Source organism: Myiozetetes cayanensis, unplaced genomic scaffold, assembly GCF_022539395.1.
Source record: "Myiozetetes cayanensis isolate MyiCay16 unplaced genomic scaffold, myiCay2020 scf13, whole genome shotgun sequence".
NCBI lineage: Eukaryota > Metazoa > Chordata > Aves > Passeriformes > Tyrannidae > Myiozetetes > Myiozetetes cayanensis.
The window spans coordinates 18,809,027-18,829,718 of record NW_026086937.1 but is presented as its reverse complement, the minus strand read 5'-3'; the positions used below and the strand labels follow the sequence as shown (position 1 = coordinate 18,829,718).

General features: G+C 43.9%; 2 protein-coding genes across 4 annotated transcripts; both read right to left on the bottom strand.

The window, feature by feature from the left end:
• Nucleotides 1-569: 569 nt before the first annotated feature.
• On the bottom strand, nucleotides 570-4,975 carry GHSR (growth hormone secretagogue receptor). 2 transcript variants are annotated; one of them, XM_050308097.1, is made up of 2 exons: nucleotides 4,193-4,975; nucleotides 570-1,290 (listed from the first exon to the last, which is right to left on the bottom strand). In XM_050308097.1, the coding sequence occupies exons 1-2, from the start codon at nucleotides 4,944-4,946 to the stop codon at nucleotides 986-988; spliced, it is 1,059 nt and encodes a 352-aa protein (XP_050164054.1). In that variant the 5' UTR covers nucleotides 4,947-4,975; the 3' UTR covers nucleotides 570-985. The 2 variants fall into 2 exon arrangements, with proteins under 2 accessions (XP_050164054.1, XP_050164055.1); XM_050308098.1 differs by having other exon boundaries at nucleotides 998-1,142.
• A 3,987-nt stretch (nucleotides 4,976-8,962) lies between these two features.
• On the bottom strand, nucleotides 8,963-19,221 carry TNFSF10 (TNF superfamily member 10). 2 transcript variants are annotated; one of them, XM_050308099.1, is made up of 5 exons: nucleotides 19,027-19,221; nucleotides 14,998-15,150; nucleotides 13,555-13,597; nucleotides 12,722-12,838; nucleotides 8,963-12,047 (listed from the first exon to the last, which is right to left on the bottom strand). In XM_050308099.1, the coding sequence occupies exons 1-5, from the start codon at nucleotides 19,147-19,149 to the stop codon at nucleotides 11,602-11,604; spliced, it is 882 nt and encodes a 293-aa protein (XP_050164056.1). In that variant the 5' UTR covers nucleotides 19,150-19,221; the 3' UTR covers nucleotides 8,963-11,601. The 2 variants fall into 2 exon arrangements, with proteins under 2 accessions (XP_050164056.1, XP_050164058.1); XM_050308101.1 differs by having other exon boundaries at nucleotides 8,963-12,044.
• Between the last annotated feature and the right edge of the window lie 1,471 nt (nucleotides 19,222-20,692).

Sequence of the window (20,692 nt, the reverse complement as noted above, 5' to 3'; positions counted from 1 at the left end):
AGTTTACAAGCTTACAGGGAGACCTGTCCTCACCAAACTTTGGGGTATGGAGGGGCACAGTTAGGGACAGGTAGCCACAAACTCGTTACAAACACCAAAACAACTAAAAGCTTCCAAGTTCAACCACATCATGTCATTCACAGTCAAACGGAACAAAACATGTACAGATGATTTAGCTAGTATATATTAAAAAAAAGACTTTGGTGGGAGATTGCATTCCACATTTTTATAGCATCACTGCAGTCTCAAAGTCAGCCCTGTCCTTGTCCCACTGACATATATTTAAAAAAAATATTTCAGTACATTCATGTTGTAAGCCACTTCTGTGAAGGCATTTTTTTGTTTCCTTTCTACTTGGATGTGACATGAAGGTCATTTATTTTTAGCATGTTTTAAAATTACCCATTTTACCTCTCCTTTTTTCTTTTTTCTTTTTTTTTTTTTTTTTTTTAAGAAATCATTTTCCTCCTTCTGAGAAAAATGTGAGCTTATTTAAAAATCAAGATTATGAAAAGTGTATCAAATTTCATGTTTACTACTCCAAAAAGGCAATTCTGTTTTTTCTCTCTCGGATCTGGTTATATGGTAGCAAAATTCTTAGCAAAACTAAAGCTAACTCTGGAAACATTCAGCTCAAATTGGCTGCTACTGAAGTCGTACAAGCTCTCGAGTGAAGTGGGCCACATTTGGTCAGGAGGGCACAGCCTGGATCTGGGCTAAACTCAGCTTTAAAAATTCATATGGGCAAAAGCAGCAGACAAATAATACTTGAGTGTTTCCAAATTCTGTGACCGTTTGTCTCCTTTTATAGTCAGAGTTTAGTGTGTTGTGTCCTTGAATCTTTGCGTTCCATCTTTCAGCGGATCCAGACGATGACAAAAGTACGGCTTTAACGTTCCGGTTCCCGTTTCTTGCCCTCTTTCCCTTCTGGTTATGGCTTTCTGGGAAATGCAGTGAGCGATGCACCCGCTCTGGAGACCACGTGTCATGTGATGACACTCGACTCTGTCCACACACGAGAACTTTCCTGCTTTGTGCTGGAGAGTCTTTTCCTCGGGAGGGGTTTGAGTCCGAACAGGCGGCAGGCGGCTACACGGTACTTCTTGGACATGATGTTGTAGAGGATGGGGTTGATGGCTGCACTAAGGTAGAAGAGGACAAAGGACACCAGGTTGCAGTACTGGCTGATCACTGTTATCTCCCAGGATCCAGCTTCAAAGGATTTGGAAAATAAATATCGTCCTACGTGAAAAGGCAACCAGCAGAGTATGAAAGCAAATACCACCACAACTAAAATAAAAACAGCAGAAGAAATTGTGTTAAGTGTGAGTATTAACAAACAGGTGGTTAACATTCTCCTTTAAAGTTCTATTCTCTTAGCAAATTAGTCCTAAAGTGTGAAAATACATCCCCTAAGCTTTTAGTTGTGTGTCTCTCAATACATTCCCTGAGATTATAAATTAGTGATACTTAATACACACTGATCATATCTAAACAGGCTACCTGAACGTCGCCCAACTAATCTGATATAGCAAACTTCTGACCTGTAAATACTTATGTTTGCATCAACAGAGAATTAAAGAATCCAAATGGTGACCAAAAAAGAAACCATAACAATCTGTCATCCACAGTGTTCAACAAAAGCAAATGATATGTGATAGGCTCAACACTGTGGCTTATAGTGAAGAATGTAATCACTGGGACGCAAAATTATTTAAGGCAAAGCAAAATTGTTTATGGCAAAGGCCTCAAAATAAAACAAAACACCAGAATGTGGACTTGTAGAGCACATGTGCCAAGGTAAGAACAAGAGAGTGGTGCACCCCTCCAGTTTGTCCATTTTTTAGAACATGACTTAGTCCTGAGAAGAGTAAAACTAAATATATAGTATATAACTGCATATTTATAGTTATACAGTGTATCTGTAATATTACATTACCACTGTGGTTGCATTTACATGTAACTATCATGTCTGTAGAGTGATAAGGAATGTGTGTGTATCTCTGAACAGTGGCCCATTTGAATTTTGATCCAAGAGAAAGGGAAGCTTTTTCTGTTCATTTCCTGTGTGCCTTTGACCTTTATTATTTTTCATATTTCTTTGAGTGTATCTATTAATATACTAAAGAGAGAAAAACCAGAAAACTCGGGCAAGGGTTTTTGGCATTCTTGGGCAGTTTTTACAATTAACCTGTTCATAGAGTCACAGAATGGTTTGGGCTGGAAGGGACCTTAAAGATCATCTCATTCCAACCCCTTGCCATGGGCAGGGACACCTTCCACTGGACCAGGTTGCTCCAAGCCTCTGTCCAACCTGGCCTTGTGTTCTCATGAATCCATGCAATGAATGTTAGCATGATGGTCGTTATGAACAGTGTTTTAAGCACAGTCTATTATGAGTAGAATTTTAAGCACATGAAGGCTTGCCATATGCCTAGTCAGGCTTTCACAGTTTGATCTTCATTCATGCAGAAAGAATCCCATGGATTTCAATAGGAATGGGATATGATAGCCCCTTTGCAAGCTGGGCTATACATTTAGGTGTTTAATTGCAGACCCACAAGCATAACCTTTCTCTACAGTTTAAGAGAAGTGTTGATGCTAATCCCATTTACTTGATGTTCCATGACTTGCTAAAGGCTTAGAAAGTGCCTTCTAAATTTTAAGCAGAACATTAACACCAATGAGATTAGACTGCAATGAGCATCTGCTGCTACTGAGCCCTCACTAACTTCTTTCCACCTTTCCATCAGGCGTCAGACTGTTATCGTTTAAGGAATATTGGCTCTCTGTCATAGTCTTGCCACTGCTTGCTGTTCTCAGACCTTGTAAAAGGAAAAAAAAGTGACTGAAATATTGCAATGCTTGTGGCAATACTTCAGGGTAGGAATAAACAGTTGTAAGTATTTCAAGATCTTTATGGAAATGTAAACATGGTAGTAATATATGTAATTTACTTATGGTAAGTGGAGATTCATAATCCTGAATCTCAGGAGTGTAAATGATTAATTACTTCCAAGGTCACATTTAGCAGACTGAGGTAATTCTATTGATCATAAAACGTAGCTGAAAGGGCACAAAGAATGCTGTGGGTTTTATTATTCTCCCTGCAGTTGCATAGTAATAAATTAGGACGTGAACAAAAAATCAGTTAGGCTCCCTAATGATAATTAAAGTCCCTAGGACTCACTGCCACCTCTTGTCTGGCTCATTAGCCCACCACTTCAACCCCACTGAAATGAGCACAGCAGAGCTGCTGCCCATGAAACCTTCTTCCTGCAGAGCATCGCATCCCCCCTGAAATCCATGGGATGACTTGCACTGCGGAGGACTTTTGGCTTTAAAAGTACGCAGCAGCAGCAGCAGGATTCTGCAGTTTTCAGACACTGAACTGCAGAACAACTTTTTTTGGTTTTGTTCATCAAACTCCCACCACATGCGCTGACTTAGGATGTTAAAATTTGTGTTTCCACGTGCCAATCAGAACTGTTGTTTAAAGCATTCAGTAATGTCAATTTACAAAGTTAGGCATAACACTGTCTGTTGTCTTAATCCTGTTTTCTTACAGTCAGTGAGATTTTACAGCACCACAGACCTCAAAGGAGACACAAGGCTCTGGGTTCAGCACATCCTGGTGTTTGGCTAATGTAAAAATTCAGATTAATTTTCATAAGCTTATACAGCCATGGTAGGAAATAATTCCAATTTGCTAAAACCTTGATACTCTTTTCATACAAATCTGCACAAAGTGCACATCGTGCCCTGCCTACTTAGTCTGCAGCTCAACTTCATGGTTTCAGAAGGGTTTAGTTCTGTTTAAAAATCAAATAAACTGTTCTTCTGTAAATAACATCGGTATCCACAACCAAAGAGCAAAAATTCTCAAAAATCTCCAGGGCACAACCTAATTATAACTGTAGTATTTGTCCTTGTCAGGGATTGTTATTAACGTTTGTTTAACTGTTTGGGAGTCCCCAGCTCAAATCAGTCAGGAATAAATCTAAGGGAGGAGGAGAGTTACTCTACAGATTCCTGGAGGTTTATCCCTTTGCATGAAACATTTTTAATAAATGCTTTCCTTTGGAAGCAACTATAGTAAACTACCAGAGAGCTCTCAGTCTTTCTCTCTCACACACACACACACACACAAGCACACGCATCCTTTGGAAAAACAGAGCAAGGAGACTCGTACCTAACATTTTCACAGTTTGCTTGTTGTTCTTATCCCTGATGACGGTGTTTAGACCGATGTTCTTTCTCTTCCTCCTCCAGAGCTTCCTCCCGATGAGGCTGTACAGCACTGTCAGGCAGAACACGGGCAGGAAGAAGAAGATGCTGGAGGTCCAGACCATGATGGTGAGGAGCCCCGAGCGGATGGCGTACTCGGTGGCTCGGCACTCGTTGGTGCTCAGGGGGTTCGTGCCGTTCTCGTGCTCAACCCCCACCAGGATGAAGATGGGTCCGGCGCTGATGAAGGAGACGGCCCAGAGGAAGAGGATGACCAGCTTGACCTTCCCCTTGGTGATGATGACTTTAGCTCGGAGGGGGAAGCAGATGGCAACGTACCGCTCCACGCTGAGCGCTGTGATGTTGAGGATGGTGGAGTAGGTGCAGCTCTCGCTGATGAACTGGAACAGCTTGCAGAGGAGGTCCCCGAAGTTCCAGGGCCGGTACTGCCAGAGGCGGAAGAGGTCCAGGGGCATGCAGAGGAAGATGAGCAGGTCGGAGAAGGCCATGCTGGACAGGTAGAAGTTGGTGGTGGTCCTCATGTCCCGGAACCGCGACACCACCAGCATGGTCATGAGGTTGCCGATGATCCCGATGACGAAGAGCAGGACGCAGGCGACGGTGATGCCGGTGAGCACGGGCACGGGGAACAGGTGCTGCGGGGCCTCGGCGCCCGTCCGGTTCTCCGCGCCGCGGCCGCCCGCGCTCCCCTCCGGCATCCTGCCGCCAAGGGATGCGCATCCCCGCCCGGCGCGGCGCGGCCCGGCCCCGCGCGGTCCCCGCGCCGCTGCGCGCCCGGGCAGGTGCGGGGCCGGAGGCGGGGAGGGACGGGCGGCCCCGCTCCGCCTCTCCCGGGCACTGTCGCTCCCCCCGGCCCGGGGCGGGCGGGCTCTCGCCGCGCGTCACACGAGACGTGGGGCGGCCCCGCGACCCCCGGGCGGCCGCTCCACCCGCGCCGGCACCGGCATTTAAACTTTCTTCCCGAGCCCCCGGCGCGGGAGGACTCACCCACCCCGCCGGGTCCGGCGCTCCCGGTCCGCCCCCCGCTGCTTGCCCCGCCCGGGCAGGTGCGGGTCCCGCCTGTCGGTGCTCTCGGAGCGGCGGGACCGTCCCTTCTCCGCCGCTCTCAGGGCTCTGTCCCCGCGCACATCCCCTCACCGCGCATCTCCTCACCGCACATCCCACCGGCACCGCGGCGACGGGTGCGATCGCTGCCTCCTCACTCCGTATCTTTGCTCTGCCCTTGGGTCTTGGCAGGAGCCCGGCGAGGCTCCAGTTCAGTGAAGATGCAGTAATCACCCGCTCCCATATGATTTGCCTGCAATTAAATTTCGATTCAGCGTGCGGCTGCTGTCCTACTCTCTGCCCTTTGCAGACACAGGCATCAGAACCGTGTGTTTCCCCAGCTGCAGACTCAAAGGGCAATGTTGTACCCAAAAGGAGGTAAAATGGAAGCAGTACAAGGTGGGATCAGGGGCAGTAAAGCAACCCCTTGTACATCTGTATAGGGTGCATCTCACTGCTTTTCCAACCTGTCCCAACAAATTGTCAGGGAGTGTGCACTGTGGCACAATCAGTTTTCACTTCTGTCTACCCATAGAGGCTGCATCTCTGAGGTGGCAACCAGTGCTCTGAACCCATGCTGGTATCTAGATTGACCACAGAATCACAGAATGGTTTGGGTTGGAAGGGACCTTAAAGCTCATCTCATTCCAACCCCCTGCCACGGGCAGGGACACCTTCCACTAGACCAGGTTGCTCCAAGCCTCATCCAGTTCAGCCAAGGAAGGGGTTTATGCTGTTTTTCCAGGAGCACTCACACATGTGTACATGTCTCTAGCATTCCTAGCTGCAGAGCTTTATTTAAGGGTAGGCAGATCTCAAGCGTGCTGTGACACAACACCAAGTTACTCTGCCTGTGCATGTTCTTTGTAATTTGCTTTCTGTAATCGTGCAAGCATTAGCCTTAGTGCCTTGTCCACAGCCTAATTTGGATGATATATTTTTGCATTCTCACTGGGATCAGTATTCATCATTCCTGCTCTTGAACTGTGAGACAGTTTTGTAGGAAGTTATTCAACAGTTGCTGAATTTTATGAGGGATGGCTACAGATTAATTTCAGTTGAAAAGGAGGAAGAGCCTAATGTACTTCTCACTTTGTCTATCTGGTTGCCTATAGAGTTGTGTTATATGACAAAAAATCATGGGCTTTATGCCACCAACACACAGTTCATATTAGAATTGTGTCCCCAATCTAATTTACATGACATTGCAATATATTATGGAGATAATGACTGCCTCTGTAGTTAGGATGCCAAATACTTTGTAATTACATAAATAATTTTTTTCTTTTTTTTTTTTTTTTAACAATTTCTTTTCCCCAACCAGTGGTTTCAGCTGTAGGATGTTGATATTTACCAGAGAAAATGGCCTGAAGTTATAAATGTGACTTTTCTATATAGAGAGCATCCTCCATTCTCATGAAATGCTTCCAGGTTTTGTTGAGATGTATCTTGTCAAAAATGATCACTTCCTTTTTTTTTTTTTTTTGGTTTTTTTCTTGTTTTTTTTTTAGGAAAATCATTTATTCCTTACTAAAATGATACTGTAACTGTGGGGTGTGTGGCAAAATCAAGTTCAAAAGTGAGGTAGCACCAGGTTTGTGTACTCCAGACAACTTGAGCTTGTAATGCAATGATTTAACACTTAATTCCTGGTGTGCTGAGTGATGAGCCACTTGGATCAGACCTGGCAGTTGTGTTTGAATCCACCAACATCGATTTCCTTCTTTTAAGGGTCAAGGGCTTCTCTGGCTGCTTTTCCTGCACAGGGACAGGACCAGAAAAAATGTCATCTGAGAGAGAAGAAAAGCAGTTTAGTTTTCTAATTCTTTTTGATTTCTTTGGCAATTGCAGGCCAGAACTATCCCACAGACTTTACACGATAATGGATTACTGCCTCTGCTTTGCATATGCTAAAGGACAGTGGTACAGACGGTGTGATAGAAGAGGTAAGAGCTGTGAGAGAAGATGGCTTTAGGCTCCCAAAAGTTGTCTGTTAGCCCTCAGCTGCAAGAACATTAGTTTTATGTTGCCAGCAAGGTAAGAGTGAAGTTACTGGTCTTATTGGAATGAGACAAATGGACAGAAAGAGGCAGAATTTAAGTACTTTATATTCAGTTTTATCCACTAGCTGAACATATGAACAAGACAGATATTTAAAAAATAATTATAAACCCCACATTATACTGGACATTTACCTTTCATGGAACTCTTAAAATATAGGTGTTTGTCTTCAATAGCTTCAAAGCTGTATTGAATACTGGAGATGAAGTAGAAGGGGGTTTCTATTTATGGAGTTTTGAGGTCTCTCTTGTATGTTCCATTCTGTCCATTATCTCCTCTTCCAATAATGTTCTAATTCTTGTTTATATCATTTTTTGTTGTCATGGAAATGTCTGAAAGCTTTGAATATAGAATGATTATGTGTTTATTGTGGAGAAAAGAAGAAACCGGAAAACAGACTCCAAGGTACAGCTTCATTTTAAATTGATGCACCTTCAACAACTCCAGAGAAAAGCAAATGCAGTATTTTTATTATATCCGGGACAAAGGGTGTTTTGCCTGCTATTATAAATGTGTTTTAGAACAGAAGGTAGCACCTGGTGTATGCTTTCAAAGGTTATGGTTTAGCAACCATCATCCGTGAGGAGCAGTGATGAAACAGCGGTAATCCAGCTTAATAATGTAAAACCCAGAGTGGGCTCAAATTACTTTACAGTTGTTTATATGGCAGTAGATATCTGCAAGCAGACTTCAAAACAGTGCTGGTTTATTATCAGCAAAGCTGTGCTCTGAGGTCACTAACTCAGAGGCAGCTGTTTTAGTCTCAGCTTTTTGCCGTGCTTCAGCTCACTGTGTCACCAGGCCACACCCTGGGCATTCCTGTCCCTCTTCATTGGACTCATTCACCAACTGGAGAGAGAACAGGGTCCATTGGTGCAGTGGGTCCAACTCCCCTGCCATGGGCAGGGACACCTTCCACTAGCCCAGGTTGCTCCAAGCCCCGTCCAACCTGGCCTTGGACACTTGCAGGGATGGGGCAGCCACAGCTTCTCTGGGCAACCTGTGCCAGGCCCTCCCCACCCTCACAGGGAAGAACTGCTTCCCAATCTAACCATGCCCTCTGTCAGAGTGAAGCCATTTCCCATTGTCCTGTCACTACAAGCCGTTGTCCAAAGTCCCCCTTCAGCTCTCTTGTAGCCCACCACAGGCCCCGGAAGATGCTTTTAGGTCTTCCTGAGCCTTCTCATCTCCAGGCTGAACAAATATCTTCTACTGTAGTTTGGTATGGGTAAAGATCAGGTATTTCCCTACTAAAGAAAAATTCCCAGTGCTTAAATAATTGCTAAAGCCCAGAAACATGAGAAGAACCTAAAAGGAAGTGCTCAGATTTTGTATTGTCTGCTCACAAGGTCATTTTTATACTGCTTCCAGATGCTGTTCACTAACTGAGGTCTGGAAGCCAGTTAGATGGGATTACACAACATGGTATTGCTCAATGGTTTGCAGTTTTGTCCTTTGCATTGCAACCATTTGTGGCATTTAATGGATTGTATCTGATAGCAATCAATGTCAGGGAAATTATTTACGACAGGGTTGTTGTGGAAGCCATAGGATAACAAACACCAATAATCACCGCAAGACTAAATAACTATTTAGTAAAAACATTTTATATAAAAAGCATATAGAAAAATTTACAATATTCATACGTTAATGCAACCCACAGCCACAAATAAAAAATTTGCTACATTTGCTATTCCAACATAAAATGAGATGAAAGGCATGATTCAGGATACGATACAAAAAGAACTTACTATGTTTTTCCAATCTTCTTCACACGTGTCCTGTCTTATATTCCTTGATAACGACCCACCAAGACAATATCTGTCAAGCATGCTTTTGGATTATTCCAATGACTATCTGTATTTCCTGTTGTGCTATGCTCTGCACGCAGAGACCACAAAGATGTACATTTAGGTAACAAAGGAAGGTAAAGCCAGGGAGCATCTCCCCAGTGACAGCAGACATGGTGTTAAAATTGAGTTAAGGACAGTACATGGAGCAAGAAAATCTGTTTGTAATAGTATGTCTTAGCATCAGCTGCAGGTTTGTGGAGTCCCCCATGGAATCCTTCCAGTCCCATCTAGCAGCCACGACTCCACATTACACAGATCGGCTCTTTGCCATGGGTAGGGTTTCTGACTGTAAGCTGCCACCAGTAAATCTGAAATACTTTTTCACAGTTCAAATAAATTTCTATTCAAATAAGTTCCTAAAAAAAAGCATGTCTTTAAAAAAAAATTTAAAATTATTAATATAGTAAATTTCAAAAAAAACCACCTCAAACCTGACAACATGGGCCAGTCCGGTGCTGAGATTGGAAGGCTCTGTCCATTTGCAAGGAGAACCTACAAAAGTCATTTCTCCAAGACAGCAGACATACAGGTATGCAGGGAATGGCTCTGTTCTCCCAGCCTTTTCTGGCAGGCAGAAAATTCCTGAATTAAATACTGAAATCAGAAAGAAAACCGCAAAAATATTTTCTGTTCTCTGTCGCAACAGATGATTTCAAAAGGAGGCAAACCAAAGCGTATCAGTAAATGGTGAAGAATTTCACATATTTGCTTACCACTGAAAACAGTGTGTGTGACACTGTTAAACCAGCAGGCAAAAGTTACAACTCTTTATTTCAGGCTTACAGTGGTGTGCTTCGTTGCCCTAACCTGTCTAAAGGAGGATATCCCTGAAATTCCCTCTTTTGCTACTCCAACAGAGGTATTTAAGTCAACCAACACAGCTTCTTTTCTGAATGGCAAAATAAACGCAGGGGCTCGTGTCTATTAATTTCCTCTTGTTGACTGAGTAGTAGGATGAACGAGCATCTTTACTCGTGGGGCCCATGTGCAGGGGCTGCTCGGGGATTTGATTACCAGAACGTGCAGGTGAATGTGAGGGTTCCCACGGCAACCTTGGTGCATTCAAAACAGACAACCAGACTTTACACTGGCATCACTCTGTTGATGTAAAGTGGCATTTGCAGAACTGTCTTCCTTTTCCTCCTTTTTTTTTTTTTTTTTTTTTTTTTACCTTCTCTTCCCCCCTTTTTTCTGTGAATCTGGGCAAAATATGTACTCATGGTGCAAATTGCTGTTGCTCCAGATGCTCTGACAATGCTGCAGATGTGCTGATTACATTAGTAATTTCACACTGTGAATCCAGCCCATAGAACTTGAACTTTCAAATCTCTGTAATATAGAACGGTTCTTCTCGAAGAGTTAAAAGAATATAGTGGTCATTTAAAAAAATTATTTAACAAAACTATGAAAAAATTTCAACACCCCCCCAAAAAAAACCACCAGAACCAAATCATAACAGCATTACTTTAAAAAGCAGCATTTAAGTATGGATAGTTGTGCCTGTTTTCCTAAAAATGTTAGTCATTGGGGTGTGTTATTCTGAATTACATCCTACTAAATAAGGCCAGTACAAATAAACATGGAAGAACCACGTCATGCTTAATTTGTGGCAAATTTCTCATAAAATTCACTATTTACAAAAAACCACTTTTTTTTCTGGATCAAGTACTTGCTGTCAACAAGTGCAACAGCCAGTACATTACTGAACTTATTGGAAGCCTGGTGAAATGTCTGCAGCACAGTAATTAAGTAAATAGTCACTGTTACAATACATTGATCAAGAAACAGATTGATTTCAAAAGCTCTTCTATGCCATTTCAGCAGCTGTTTTTACGTACAATATCCTAAATAAGACAAGACTAATGTGTTTACTCAAGACACGATCCTAAAAAAACACTTAAGCAAATACTTAATTTTAAGCATGTGGATACCTTTAGTCAGGCTGTTCATGTGCTTAAAATGAATTAGGTGCTCAAGTGTTTTGAAAGATGAGATGAAGATGTGCAGCCTGATTTTCTGATGGTCTTTAAACTTCTGTAAAACTCGTGTTCAAACAAAAGCTTTTTTTTTTTTTCCACGGGCACTTGGGAAGCAGTATTTATGAAGGCTCCATACAGGAGCTGAGATATTCAAGACAGGGTCCCACAGTGGAGACCACAAGTAGAATCTGATATCCAGTCTCAGCCTTGAGTAACCGGACCTGGAACATCCGCCATCCCACCTGCTGCAGGTGAGCTGCTGTGGAGCATCTCTGCTGGTGGTGATCTCTTACCTGCCTGGGGTTGTGGCCAAAGGTATCATCTGTGGGGTGTGAAACCCTCTCACATCCCCAGACTGGTGGGGCAGGGGTCCTGAATAGGAAAATCGGATCCTTTGGAGGCATGATTTTTGTCTTTTAGCCGATCATAAAGGCTCCAAAAAAACTTGCTTCTTTGTCCATGTCAACTAAGTCGCTGTTACTGACAGAGACAAAAATCCTGTCCTCTCTTTTCAGCTGAAACACACCACCTTGGTAGGTGGAATAAAGTCCATATTCCGCCTTCTTAGACCAGCAGCTTGTTCTTGCACTTTTCATGAGCAAAATGGGCTCAGGGTAATTAGTCTGTCTGTAAATGTACTGGACAAGCTGTTTGGGGTTCCTGATTTGTCCCAACACATCTGAATCCTCGTTCTCATTTTCACGGAAGCGAAAGTAAATTTGTGAGTAGATGTAATAAAAGCCCGTCTGGGGTATCACTAACTCGCCATTTCTCAGCTCCACGTTGTAAAGGAAAGAGTGAGTCTTCCTTGATGATTCCCAGTTTATTTTATGTCCGATCCCCCTTCTGGGCAAGAGATCTACTTGGGGGGAAAAAAAAAAAAAAAAAAGAGAAATGTTAACTTAAAAACTAGCTAATAACAAAGTAAGGAAACCCACTCTTCGTAGTGATTCATTACATCCATTCTCACAACAAACTGACAGTCCATAAGTAAGCTCTGAGATTTATGTAAGAATTAATATGAACTGCCTTTTCTTTACTTTTTTAATTTTTGTGCCGCCAAATAAGAGAAAAAATGATGTTATTACTTAGTAACAAAGTTAAAATAGCCATTAGTGTCTGATACCCTCTGAAGCTGCAGAAACCCTATCAAGCCCTTCATTAACATGGCCTGAATGTCAAAGCTCTCCTGTCACATTTCTAATAGATCTGTCACCATAGCAGCTGGGACTCCAACTAACAGAAGGAAGTGGAAAGAAAGAGGAAAACTTAATATTAGGAAGAAGGACATTTAATTTTTTTCCCCTAATGAAGGCTCCAAAAGAAAAAATAGGGAGGCACCCAGAGGAAACGGGCTTTCTCCCTGTTTCTTGAGAATTAGCAGAGAAAAACAACGTCCAGGACAAGATGACTTTTTTATGATTTCTTTCCTACTCTTAACTCAATACAAGTATTAAAAACTATATGTGAGCATGAAGCTAGTAATGGGAGAGTAATTTCTGTGTTCTTTGAGGTGTTTTGAAGGTTTTCCCTTACAGCGTGTGGACAGGGAACTCCTCCTGTTGTTGCTGCCCGTCAGATGCGCCGCGACCCTGTGGATGGGACCACGTGGCTGCTGCCTGTCGGTGTGTGGCAGTGCCAGAGTTCTTTCAGCTAAGGGAAGACAAGGAAAAAAAAACCCACATCAAAAGCAAGAACATTAGAAGCACATCTGTCCCATCTGACTTGATTTTAAGGAATTAGGTACGTCATGTTTTTAACTAACTAAATCATAGACTGAATGCTATATGTTGGCCAATAAGGCTCAAATTCTTCTTTTGCTCTTGCTCTCCTTGAAATGTCTTTATGTGCCTCTTTGTTCTTCTTTTTGTCCTTCTCCCACCTTCAAATCATCAAGAGAGAAAATAACCCATAGTACTGCATTTTATGGTTAATTATTCCTACCTTTCACTCTGAACTTCCACTTGTAGATTGAAATGCTTTTGCCCAGCATCTTTAGAGCTGTATGAGCTTCAGCAGAGCTATTCCTTAACTGATCTCTGCATCCAGCAGCTCTGTGCTGTTTGTTCCAGGAGCTGGGACACTGGGAAGACCATTTAAATGTCCCCACAACTCCATGGGACTGAGGCCTAGAGGCTGAGTCCTTTGTATCCACCTTGGTTATCTTGCTCCAACCACTTGACCATATTTTTGACTCCTGAAAATTGGCTTCTAAATTACTAATTCTAGTAATAACTAACCATATTTTTGGTGGCTTGATGCCAGTACAAGATTTTAGTCAGTTTTCTGCACTTAAAAATAATTTGAGTTGCTACACATCAGGTACCACTAGCAGCTTCTTTTAGTCACAGATAATAAAATTATTATACCGTTGATTGCAGATATGTTTTCCTCGTAGCTTTTCAACATCATCTGCCAACACACACACAGAAAAAAGAAATTAGTTTATCAGCTGAAGGTGACAGGTGCAGGATAAAGACACTCCTCTTATAAACTCATTAATAAAGTGTATTCTTGATTTGATCAACAAGCAAATTAAGCAAAGCCTATTAATTTCTTGTAATAAAGTATTTCTCCATTTCTATGTTTTATGTAATGAAATATACGGGAAAATATTTTCAGGAGAGCTTAGGCACAACATTATTGGAAAATCTGACCCTCATGCTTCTCTCAAATAAGAAATACTGTGAGCACCAGCTTCCATTTGCAGAACACTTGGCAGTGTGCACTTTTGTAGGGTCTTAGCTCTGAGAAATTAAATTTATTTTTATAGCTCTACCCATCTACCTAAGCTGTGAGGCAGCACATCTTACTTTGTGCATTCCCCTCCTTTACAACTGTTTGCTGACTGCTGAAGCAAACCAGTTTGGTTACAAATGGCAGTGGAGCTGCAGCAGGTGTGGTGATGGTTTGAGATGATTTACCTGGGTGACTTAACACGGGCCCCGTATTGCCACTTACTAACTATCCTATTATTATTACTATTATCATAATTATAATTGTTGTAATTTATTATCTCTGGCACCCAGGCTACCTTTTTTTAAGCAATCAGGGAGCTAGTCAGTGTATTAGATGTGTAAATGTCCACCAAATAAAACAATGTTTTCTCTATTAAGAAGTTCAGGGACTTCACTGGCAGAACTTCCACCAAAGGAGCCAAGATCTCCGAACACAAATACAGGATCTGTTTTGGGCTGCAAGATTTGCCAGGTAAGTTTCAGCCAGAAGTGAATTGTTTATGTGCTGAAGATGGGATTTTGAAAACCATTCCAGAAGATTTTAGCCTCTCTGATTTTTACAGCCAGAATGATTTTCTTCTCTCTGAATGTGCGCTGGGAAGGTGCTGTGCCTGACACTGTTGTGCTCTCTTGCTCTTTCCCACTACATTACACAGCTCATGACTAGACCATTCCTCAGGCACCTTTGTACCTCCTCCTGTGTTACATTTAATCTCATTTTCTCATCCCAATCTCCCTTTATTTCCAAAAGGGCAGTGACAGCTCTGCTAGCACCATGATCTGCACAGTCAGGTTGAAAGCAAGCTCGAGTCAAACACTTCTACCCTAACATATTTCAGACAAGCCCCTCTATCACTGAAATCTACTTAGTAAAAGCTGATTGTCTTTGCTTTATTATTTAATGAATGTAGTGAAACCACTGTTAGGGGTTTTTTTGGTCTTCAGTGCAAGTGCTTTGCAGCTGAAGCTGTGGTCTGACTGTTGCTTTGCAATAAAACAATCTGAGAGGCTCCTTTATTCTGCTATTAGGATTCTTTCAGCTGTAATATCATCAAGCACAGTGTTCCTGAATACCTTTTTAATTAACTTTCCCAGGTGCCACTTTACTTGCCAGCAGGGATCAGCTTCTCTGTCTTCGCTTTCAATTTCATCCAAGTTTTGGATGGAATTTCCGATTTCCTCCCCGGTGAGACAAGCGATGCCGCTGTTGGAGTACGTGTCCTGGAGCTGCAGCAGAAGGGAAAGCCAGGATTTTTCACCCATGATGTGTTTGCAGATGTTCAGCTGTGGTATGTCACTATATTCACTATGGTAAGGAACATGCTTCCCTTTCTTTAAAGCATTTCCTAGCATGGTGCAAGTAGGACCATATAAACAACACGGGTAATTCATCCTGATCTGATGTATTTAACTAGGATGGCATATCTAATATGCAAGAATATACTTACATTATCTCCATGGGCATAAATCTTATATCCAGTACTCAACTAAATAGGTTTTGTGAAAATTCAATACCCAAATCTAATGTTGTGAACTCTTTAGTTGCTCTAGTTCTGTATCAAAAACATTTTTTTTGCACAAGGGACTTTTCCCCCACAAATTAATGAGGATGAAATCAAATACTAGACCTTAAAGGTATTTTCTATGCTGTCTTTTCAGCCAATGCCATTTATAATCCAGACCTTTGCTGTTATATATCCACACCGAATCCTTCCCATATCCAGTCTGGGGCCCCTCCATAACTGCACTTGTCCTAATAGTGCAGAACAAAGTCCAGAAAACTGAAATAACATTTGAGTCCAAATATAATTATAATGCTGGGCACTTGTGACATGGACCCATGTCTATATTGCCTAGTCGCAGAGAAAACACACTTACTTACTGATAAAGAGAAATGGGTTTTTAACAGATTGGCAAAACTCTGGTTGGCTCCAAGGGAATCTGACTGGGAGAGATGATATCCTAGTGGAAAGCTCTTCCCAAGCTCCCTGTGGATGTGACACACAGGACTCCAGCTGGCGCTGTTGGTTAACGTGGGAGCACAGAACCTGTGCTGGCTCCAGCACCCGGTCCCTGTTTCCCTGGAACTGGGCTCCTGCTGCATCAGCTACAGACTGGTCAGGCTTGTTGAGCCAGCAAAGCACTTCAGGGACTTCGGGAGAAACAGCAACAAACATGCAGAGCATTCAGATGGAATTCTGGTCTGGTCGTAGCATTTAAATTTCACTTCTGTTGTGTTAAAGAAGCTTGGTTTGGTTTGCTAAACAGGCACACTTATTCTACAAGTTTCAGTTGTCCTTGAGACAGGGGTATTGAAAGAAACAAACAGATCTGAGTCACCTCCTCCTCCATACTCCATGCTTTTCCTGTCTGTTAGAAAACAAGGCACTTAGGGAGAGATTTTCCTGCTCCAGGATGAGGAAGAGAAGCAGAATTCACCTCCTTAAAGTCCCACTTTCAGTTTGCAGCAGCAGACTCCGCTGAGCTTCAGCCAGTACTTGTATTTTGTAGGCAACAGAAGGAAAAGGGGCCACGACTATGAGTGTTTGTGAAGGTTTCTGTGTCTTTGCCAAGGAGTATTATGACATTCTTAAATCACGTTTCAAGAACTCAAAACCATTAATATTATGTGCTCACTGAGTAAAACTGCACTTAAAACTAAGGTCTCTGACAGATTTAACTATACAAGCTTCAGTAACAAAGTGTTTGAGTTTTAAAAAAAAGCAAAACGTAAGCAGTTGTGAAGTTACTGTTTATTCTCTTGGCGGATCTGTTACAGCCCAGCTCTCAGATTTGCCCTCCCATCTGGAAGCAAACAATCCTGTGCTTCTGCCTCCTCCTTACCTGCTCACTTTTCCCCAAAACAACTTTACTATCCTGGCACTGGAACAGTATTTTGCATGCAGTCTGAAATCCTCATGGAATGCAACCTTGCAGCAGCACGTTATTATTGCTGTTGTTAAGACTCACTCAAATGAGGTTTTCTATAGTACTGAAGCCTTTGACAATACAAGTCCTGCAGGAATCTTGTAAAGTCTCCTATGCTAGGAGTGGTTAGTAGACTGTTTTCGAAATAGAAGGAAGCCTGAGGATATTGTCCTTGCAGCCCTATATCCTGAAGCATAGTGAACTTTATTGTCTCAGCACTTCCTCCTAAAGCAAAACTGTTCAACAAATGGGTATACTCCTAGTCCTAACTCAGGTCACTACAGCTGTAGAGGAAAAACCCTCCTAGTTATTCAGCATGCTTTTTGCAAAGCTAGAAATATCTGCAGTCTGTGCAGCCACCAGTAATTTGGAGAAGATGCAGCAATGCAGGTATTGTGAACAACAAAGGGAAGAAAAATGGGCAGACCACAATCTCAGCTTATCTTTTGAGATTTATTCCACATGCATCATGTGGATGTGGGGTAGCAGTCTGTGCTTCCAGATAAGCTCTTTCCTTGTTTATTGTGCACCAAATGGCACATGCAGGAATGTGTGCTTAAGGTACCCCCCTCCAGACGCAGCAACCTTAGCTTTTAGCCCAGCAGAAATTTAGTGTCGACAGATTCAGCCCTTCACACCAAATGCAGGCTTGTTATTGTTCAGAAACGGTGAGTTGTATTTTAGGCAAGTACCACAAGAGGTGGTTGTGTCTCAGGTGTACATGTTTGAATAAAAGGAAGGGAAAGATAAGTGTGGTTACTAATTACTTAGATTGGCAAGCTTGTGAGTAAAGGACTCTGAAGTGTATGCATGAAGGTATGAGGATACCTTTATATATTTTTCTTCATTAGCAGCATTATGTAGCCTGATTTCATAAAGTCAACACATTTCTGTGACTCCCCCATTTGACCAAATATGGGACAGTCATAACAGGGAGATCTGTTTTATACATTTCCAAAGTATGAGCACTGGCTCATACTGTACAATACTGCACATCCTTTGCCTCACAGAGAACTCTGACATCTCAGAAGACTCTGCCTATTAAATCTGATGTGGAACAAATGCATATACACCATACATTACTAATAATCATGTAATTAATTATGCATTATTGAGTGCACAGTAACTTACATTTCTGCAATGCTTTCTGAAGTTGTGTATGTGCAGAACACTTACCTGCAGTTAGTTTTACCTTTGTGCCAGGAAGAGCAACATACTGATACAACTTACAGCAGGGCAGTAAATTTTGGGTAAGATACGCATGGAAATCCCAAGTACTAGTGGGTCCATGGAAAGCAGGGCTACACATACAAAGGGGACTATTAACTATCCTGGGACTATCAACTAAATGTAACTTTCTTAGAGTGCACATGATCTCTTGCAAGAAGAGTTAAGCAGCCAGGAGAAGAAAGAGCTAAGCAGCACAGAGCGGAAAGAGTTAAGCAGCAGCTAGCAGGCCAGAAGGGTGGCTGCAAGGAGACCAAAGCATCTAGACTATACAATTGCTATTTTACAAGTTATTCTGGGGAATTCAGTGTTGTTTGCTGTCTGGTGCAGTTCCTTTAGCGTTAGTCACTGCCTTAGAACTATGTATCGTCCTACAGGATACGTCTAAAAGGCACCTCAGCTTTCCTCAGCCCTTTCCCCCTGTGCCTGTCCGACCGTCCAGCCCTCCCAGCGCTCCCGGCGCTCCTGCAGCGCCGGCGGGCAGCGCAAAGCGGTGAGAAGGAGAATTTACGCGCTAATGAAAAACACATTTGCCTCTTCGCTGAAAAAAAAATGCATAACTTTGTTGTTTGGTTGGTGGTTTTGTTTGGATTTTTTTTGGTTTTTTTTTAAGGCAAGAAAACTTTGCAGCCGTTGTTGCTTTGAACTCCCTTCCCCGCGCACGCCCACGGCGGGTCCAGACAAAGGAGCGGGCGAGGGGAGCGGAGCTCTTTATCTGCGGGGAGCGGGGTGGGGGGTAAACCCAGCCCCAGGGGGAGGCTCAACCCTTGGGGGACTCAGCCCCGGCCCAGGGGGGCTCAGCCCACGGGGGACTCAGCCCCCGGCCGCGGATGCCGCTCGCATCGCCCACCGCCCATACGAGCCCGCGGCCCCCCGGCGGTCGGTCCGTCCTGCGGGGACAGAAGGGGGAGCGCGGGGTCCCCCCCGCCGCAGTTCCCCCGCACCGACCTGTTTGAGCTCGCTGGTGAAGTAGAGGAAGGTGACGGCCACGCAGACGGACTGCAGGAGCACGGCGGTCACCATCACGGCCCCGCAGGTCAGCGCGGGGCTGGGCCCGCCCGGCGCCAGCATCGCGGGGCTCGCTCGGGATGGGGGAGCGGGGCCGGGCCGGGCTGGGGGCTCGGGGCTCACGCCGCTGTCCCGGGATAGAGTGCAGTCCCCGGCAGTGCCCGACTCTCATCCCGCCCCGCCGGGGGATGGACGGGGCGGAGCGGGGCGGGCGGGACCCTCCCTCCCATCCCCGCCTTCTCTCCGCCCCGCCGGCACGGGCGGGTGCGGGCGTTCCACCATCGCCCTGAAGTGCGGGGTCGTTGCTAAGATGTGGTGGGGTCATTACTCAGCCGTCACGCTGCAGAGCATTTGTGAGCGCTCACCACCAGGGAATGATGGAAACCGAAGTTTTTAAGACGTTGAGGCTCTTGGTAAAGAGCACAGAGAGGCCCAGAGTCTCCCTGCTCCAAGCTGAGTTATAGAATCATAGAGTCACAGATTGGTTTGGGTTGGAAGGGACCTTAAAGATCGTCTCGTTCCAACCCTCCGTGCCATGGGCAGGGACACCCTTCACTATCCCGGTTGCTCCAAGCCCTGTCCAACCTGGCCTCGGACACTTCCAGGAATGGGGCAGCCACAGCTTCTCTGGGCAAGCTGTGCCAGGGCCTCACCACTCCAATTATAAAAAACTTCTCCTAGTTTTAAATAACTTCTTTCTTATATCCAACCTTAATCGACCCTCCTTCAGTTTAAAATCATTGCCCCTTTCACTATGGCAACAGGCCATGCTAAAAAGTCTGTCCCCACATTTGTTATAAAACCCTTCAAGTTCTAAAGGGCTACATTCAGGTCTCCCCCAGAGCCTTCTCTTCTCCAGCTGAACAACCCCACTTCTCTCAGCCTTTCTCCATAGAAGAGGTGCTCCAGCCCTTTGAGCATCTCCTAGATTCGCTCCAACAGGTCCTTGTCCTCTGTGTGCTGTCCTTATCCGTGTCCTATCCTCTGCAGCTTCTCCTGTAGAGCTGGTACCTCACAGAAAGGTGCCTGGGAGCTGATGACCTGTACCTGTGAGCCAATAACCTGTACCTGTTCCATGAGCTTCAGCCCATCGCTTCTGTTCCCCAGTCATGACATGCCTGATGTCACAGGACATGGATGCCAGCTACATTTTGAGCTTTCTTTATCTGAAGGCACTTTGGGGTTTGTTTGCTTGTTTTTTCAAACCTCCAAGGCTTCTTCTTGCAAGTTTTTTTCCAACCTGTTGTACCCAGATAGCAGTTTTCCAAAGGCATGCCCATGCTTTAGAGTGTGTCCACAGATTTTAGTGAGGTTTTGACACCTTCACCTCACACAGACTGGATTATAAGCCACTCCATAAACTGATGCTTTTAAATCAGCACAGGTAGGATCAGTATGGTCTGCTGACTGTGCAGCCCTGGAAAACTGGGATTTCAAATCCAAGTGCAGAGATAGTTCACTTTCACAATGTTCCTGCAGGACAGGATGAAATCTTGACTCCTGCTCAACGTCTATAACTGGAGTGCCAGGATGCAGGTGGGAGTTGTCAGCATAATTACAGGGAAAAATGAAAATCAAGATCTCTTCATCTCTCCTGACTATTGAG

Bases quoted from the DNA above. Each gene is read 5' to 3' on its own strand.
- GHSR (XM_050308097.1), bottom strand. From the start codon at position 4,946: ATGCCGGAGGGGAGCGCGGGCGGCCGCGGCGCGGAGAACCGGACGGGC. The intron at 1,291-4,192 runs GTACGAGTCTCC...TTTTTATTTTAG, and splicing joins GCAAACTGTGAAAATGTTAG to TTGTGGTGGTATTTGCTTTC.
- TNFSF10 (XM_050308099.1), bottom strand. From the start codon at position 19,149: ATGCTGGCGCCGGGCGGGCCCAGCCCCGCGCTGACCTGCGGGGCCGTG. The intron at 15,151-19,026 runs GTCGGTGCGGGG...CTTCTGCTGCAG, and splicing joins TCACCAGCGAGCTCAAACAG to CTCCAGGACACGTACTCCAA. The intron at 13,598-14,997 runs GTATTCAGGAAC...GTGTGTTGGCAG, and splicing joins TGGGAAAGTTAATTAAAAAG to ATGATGTTGAAAAGCTACGA.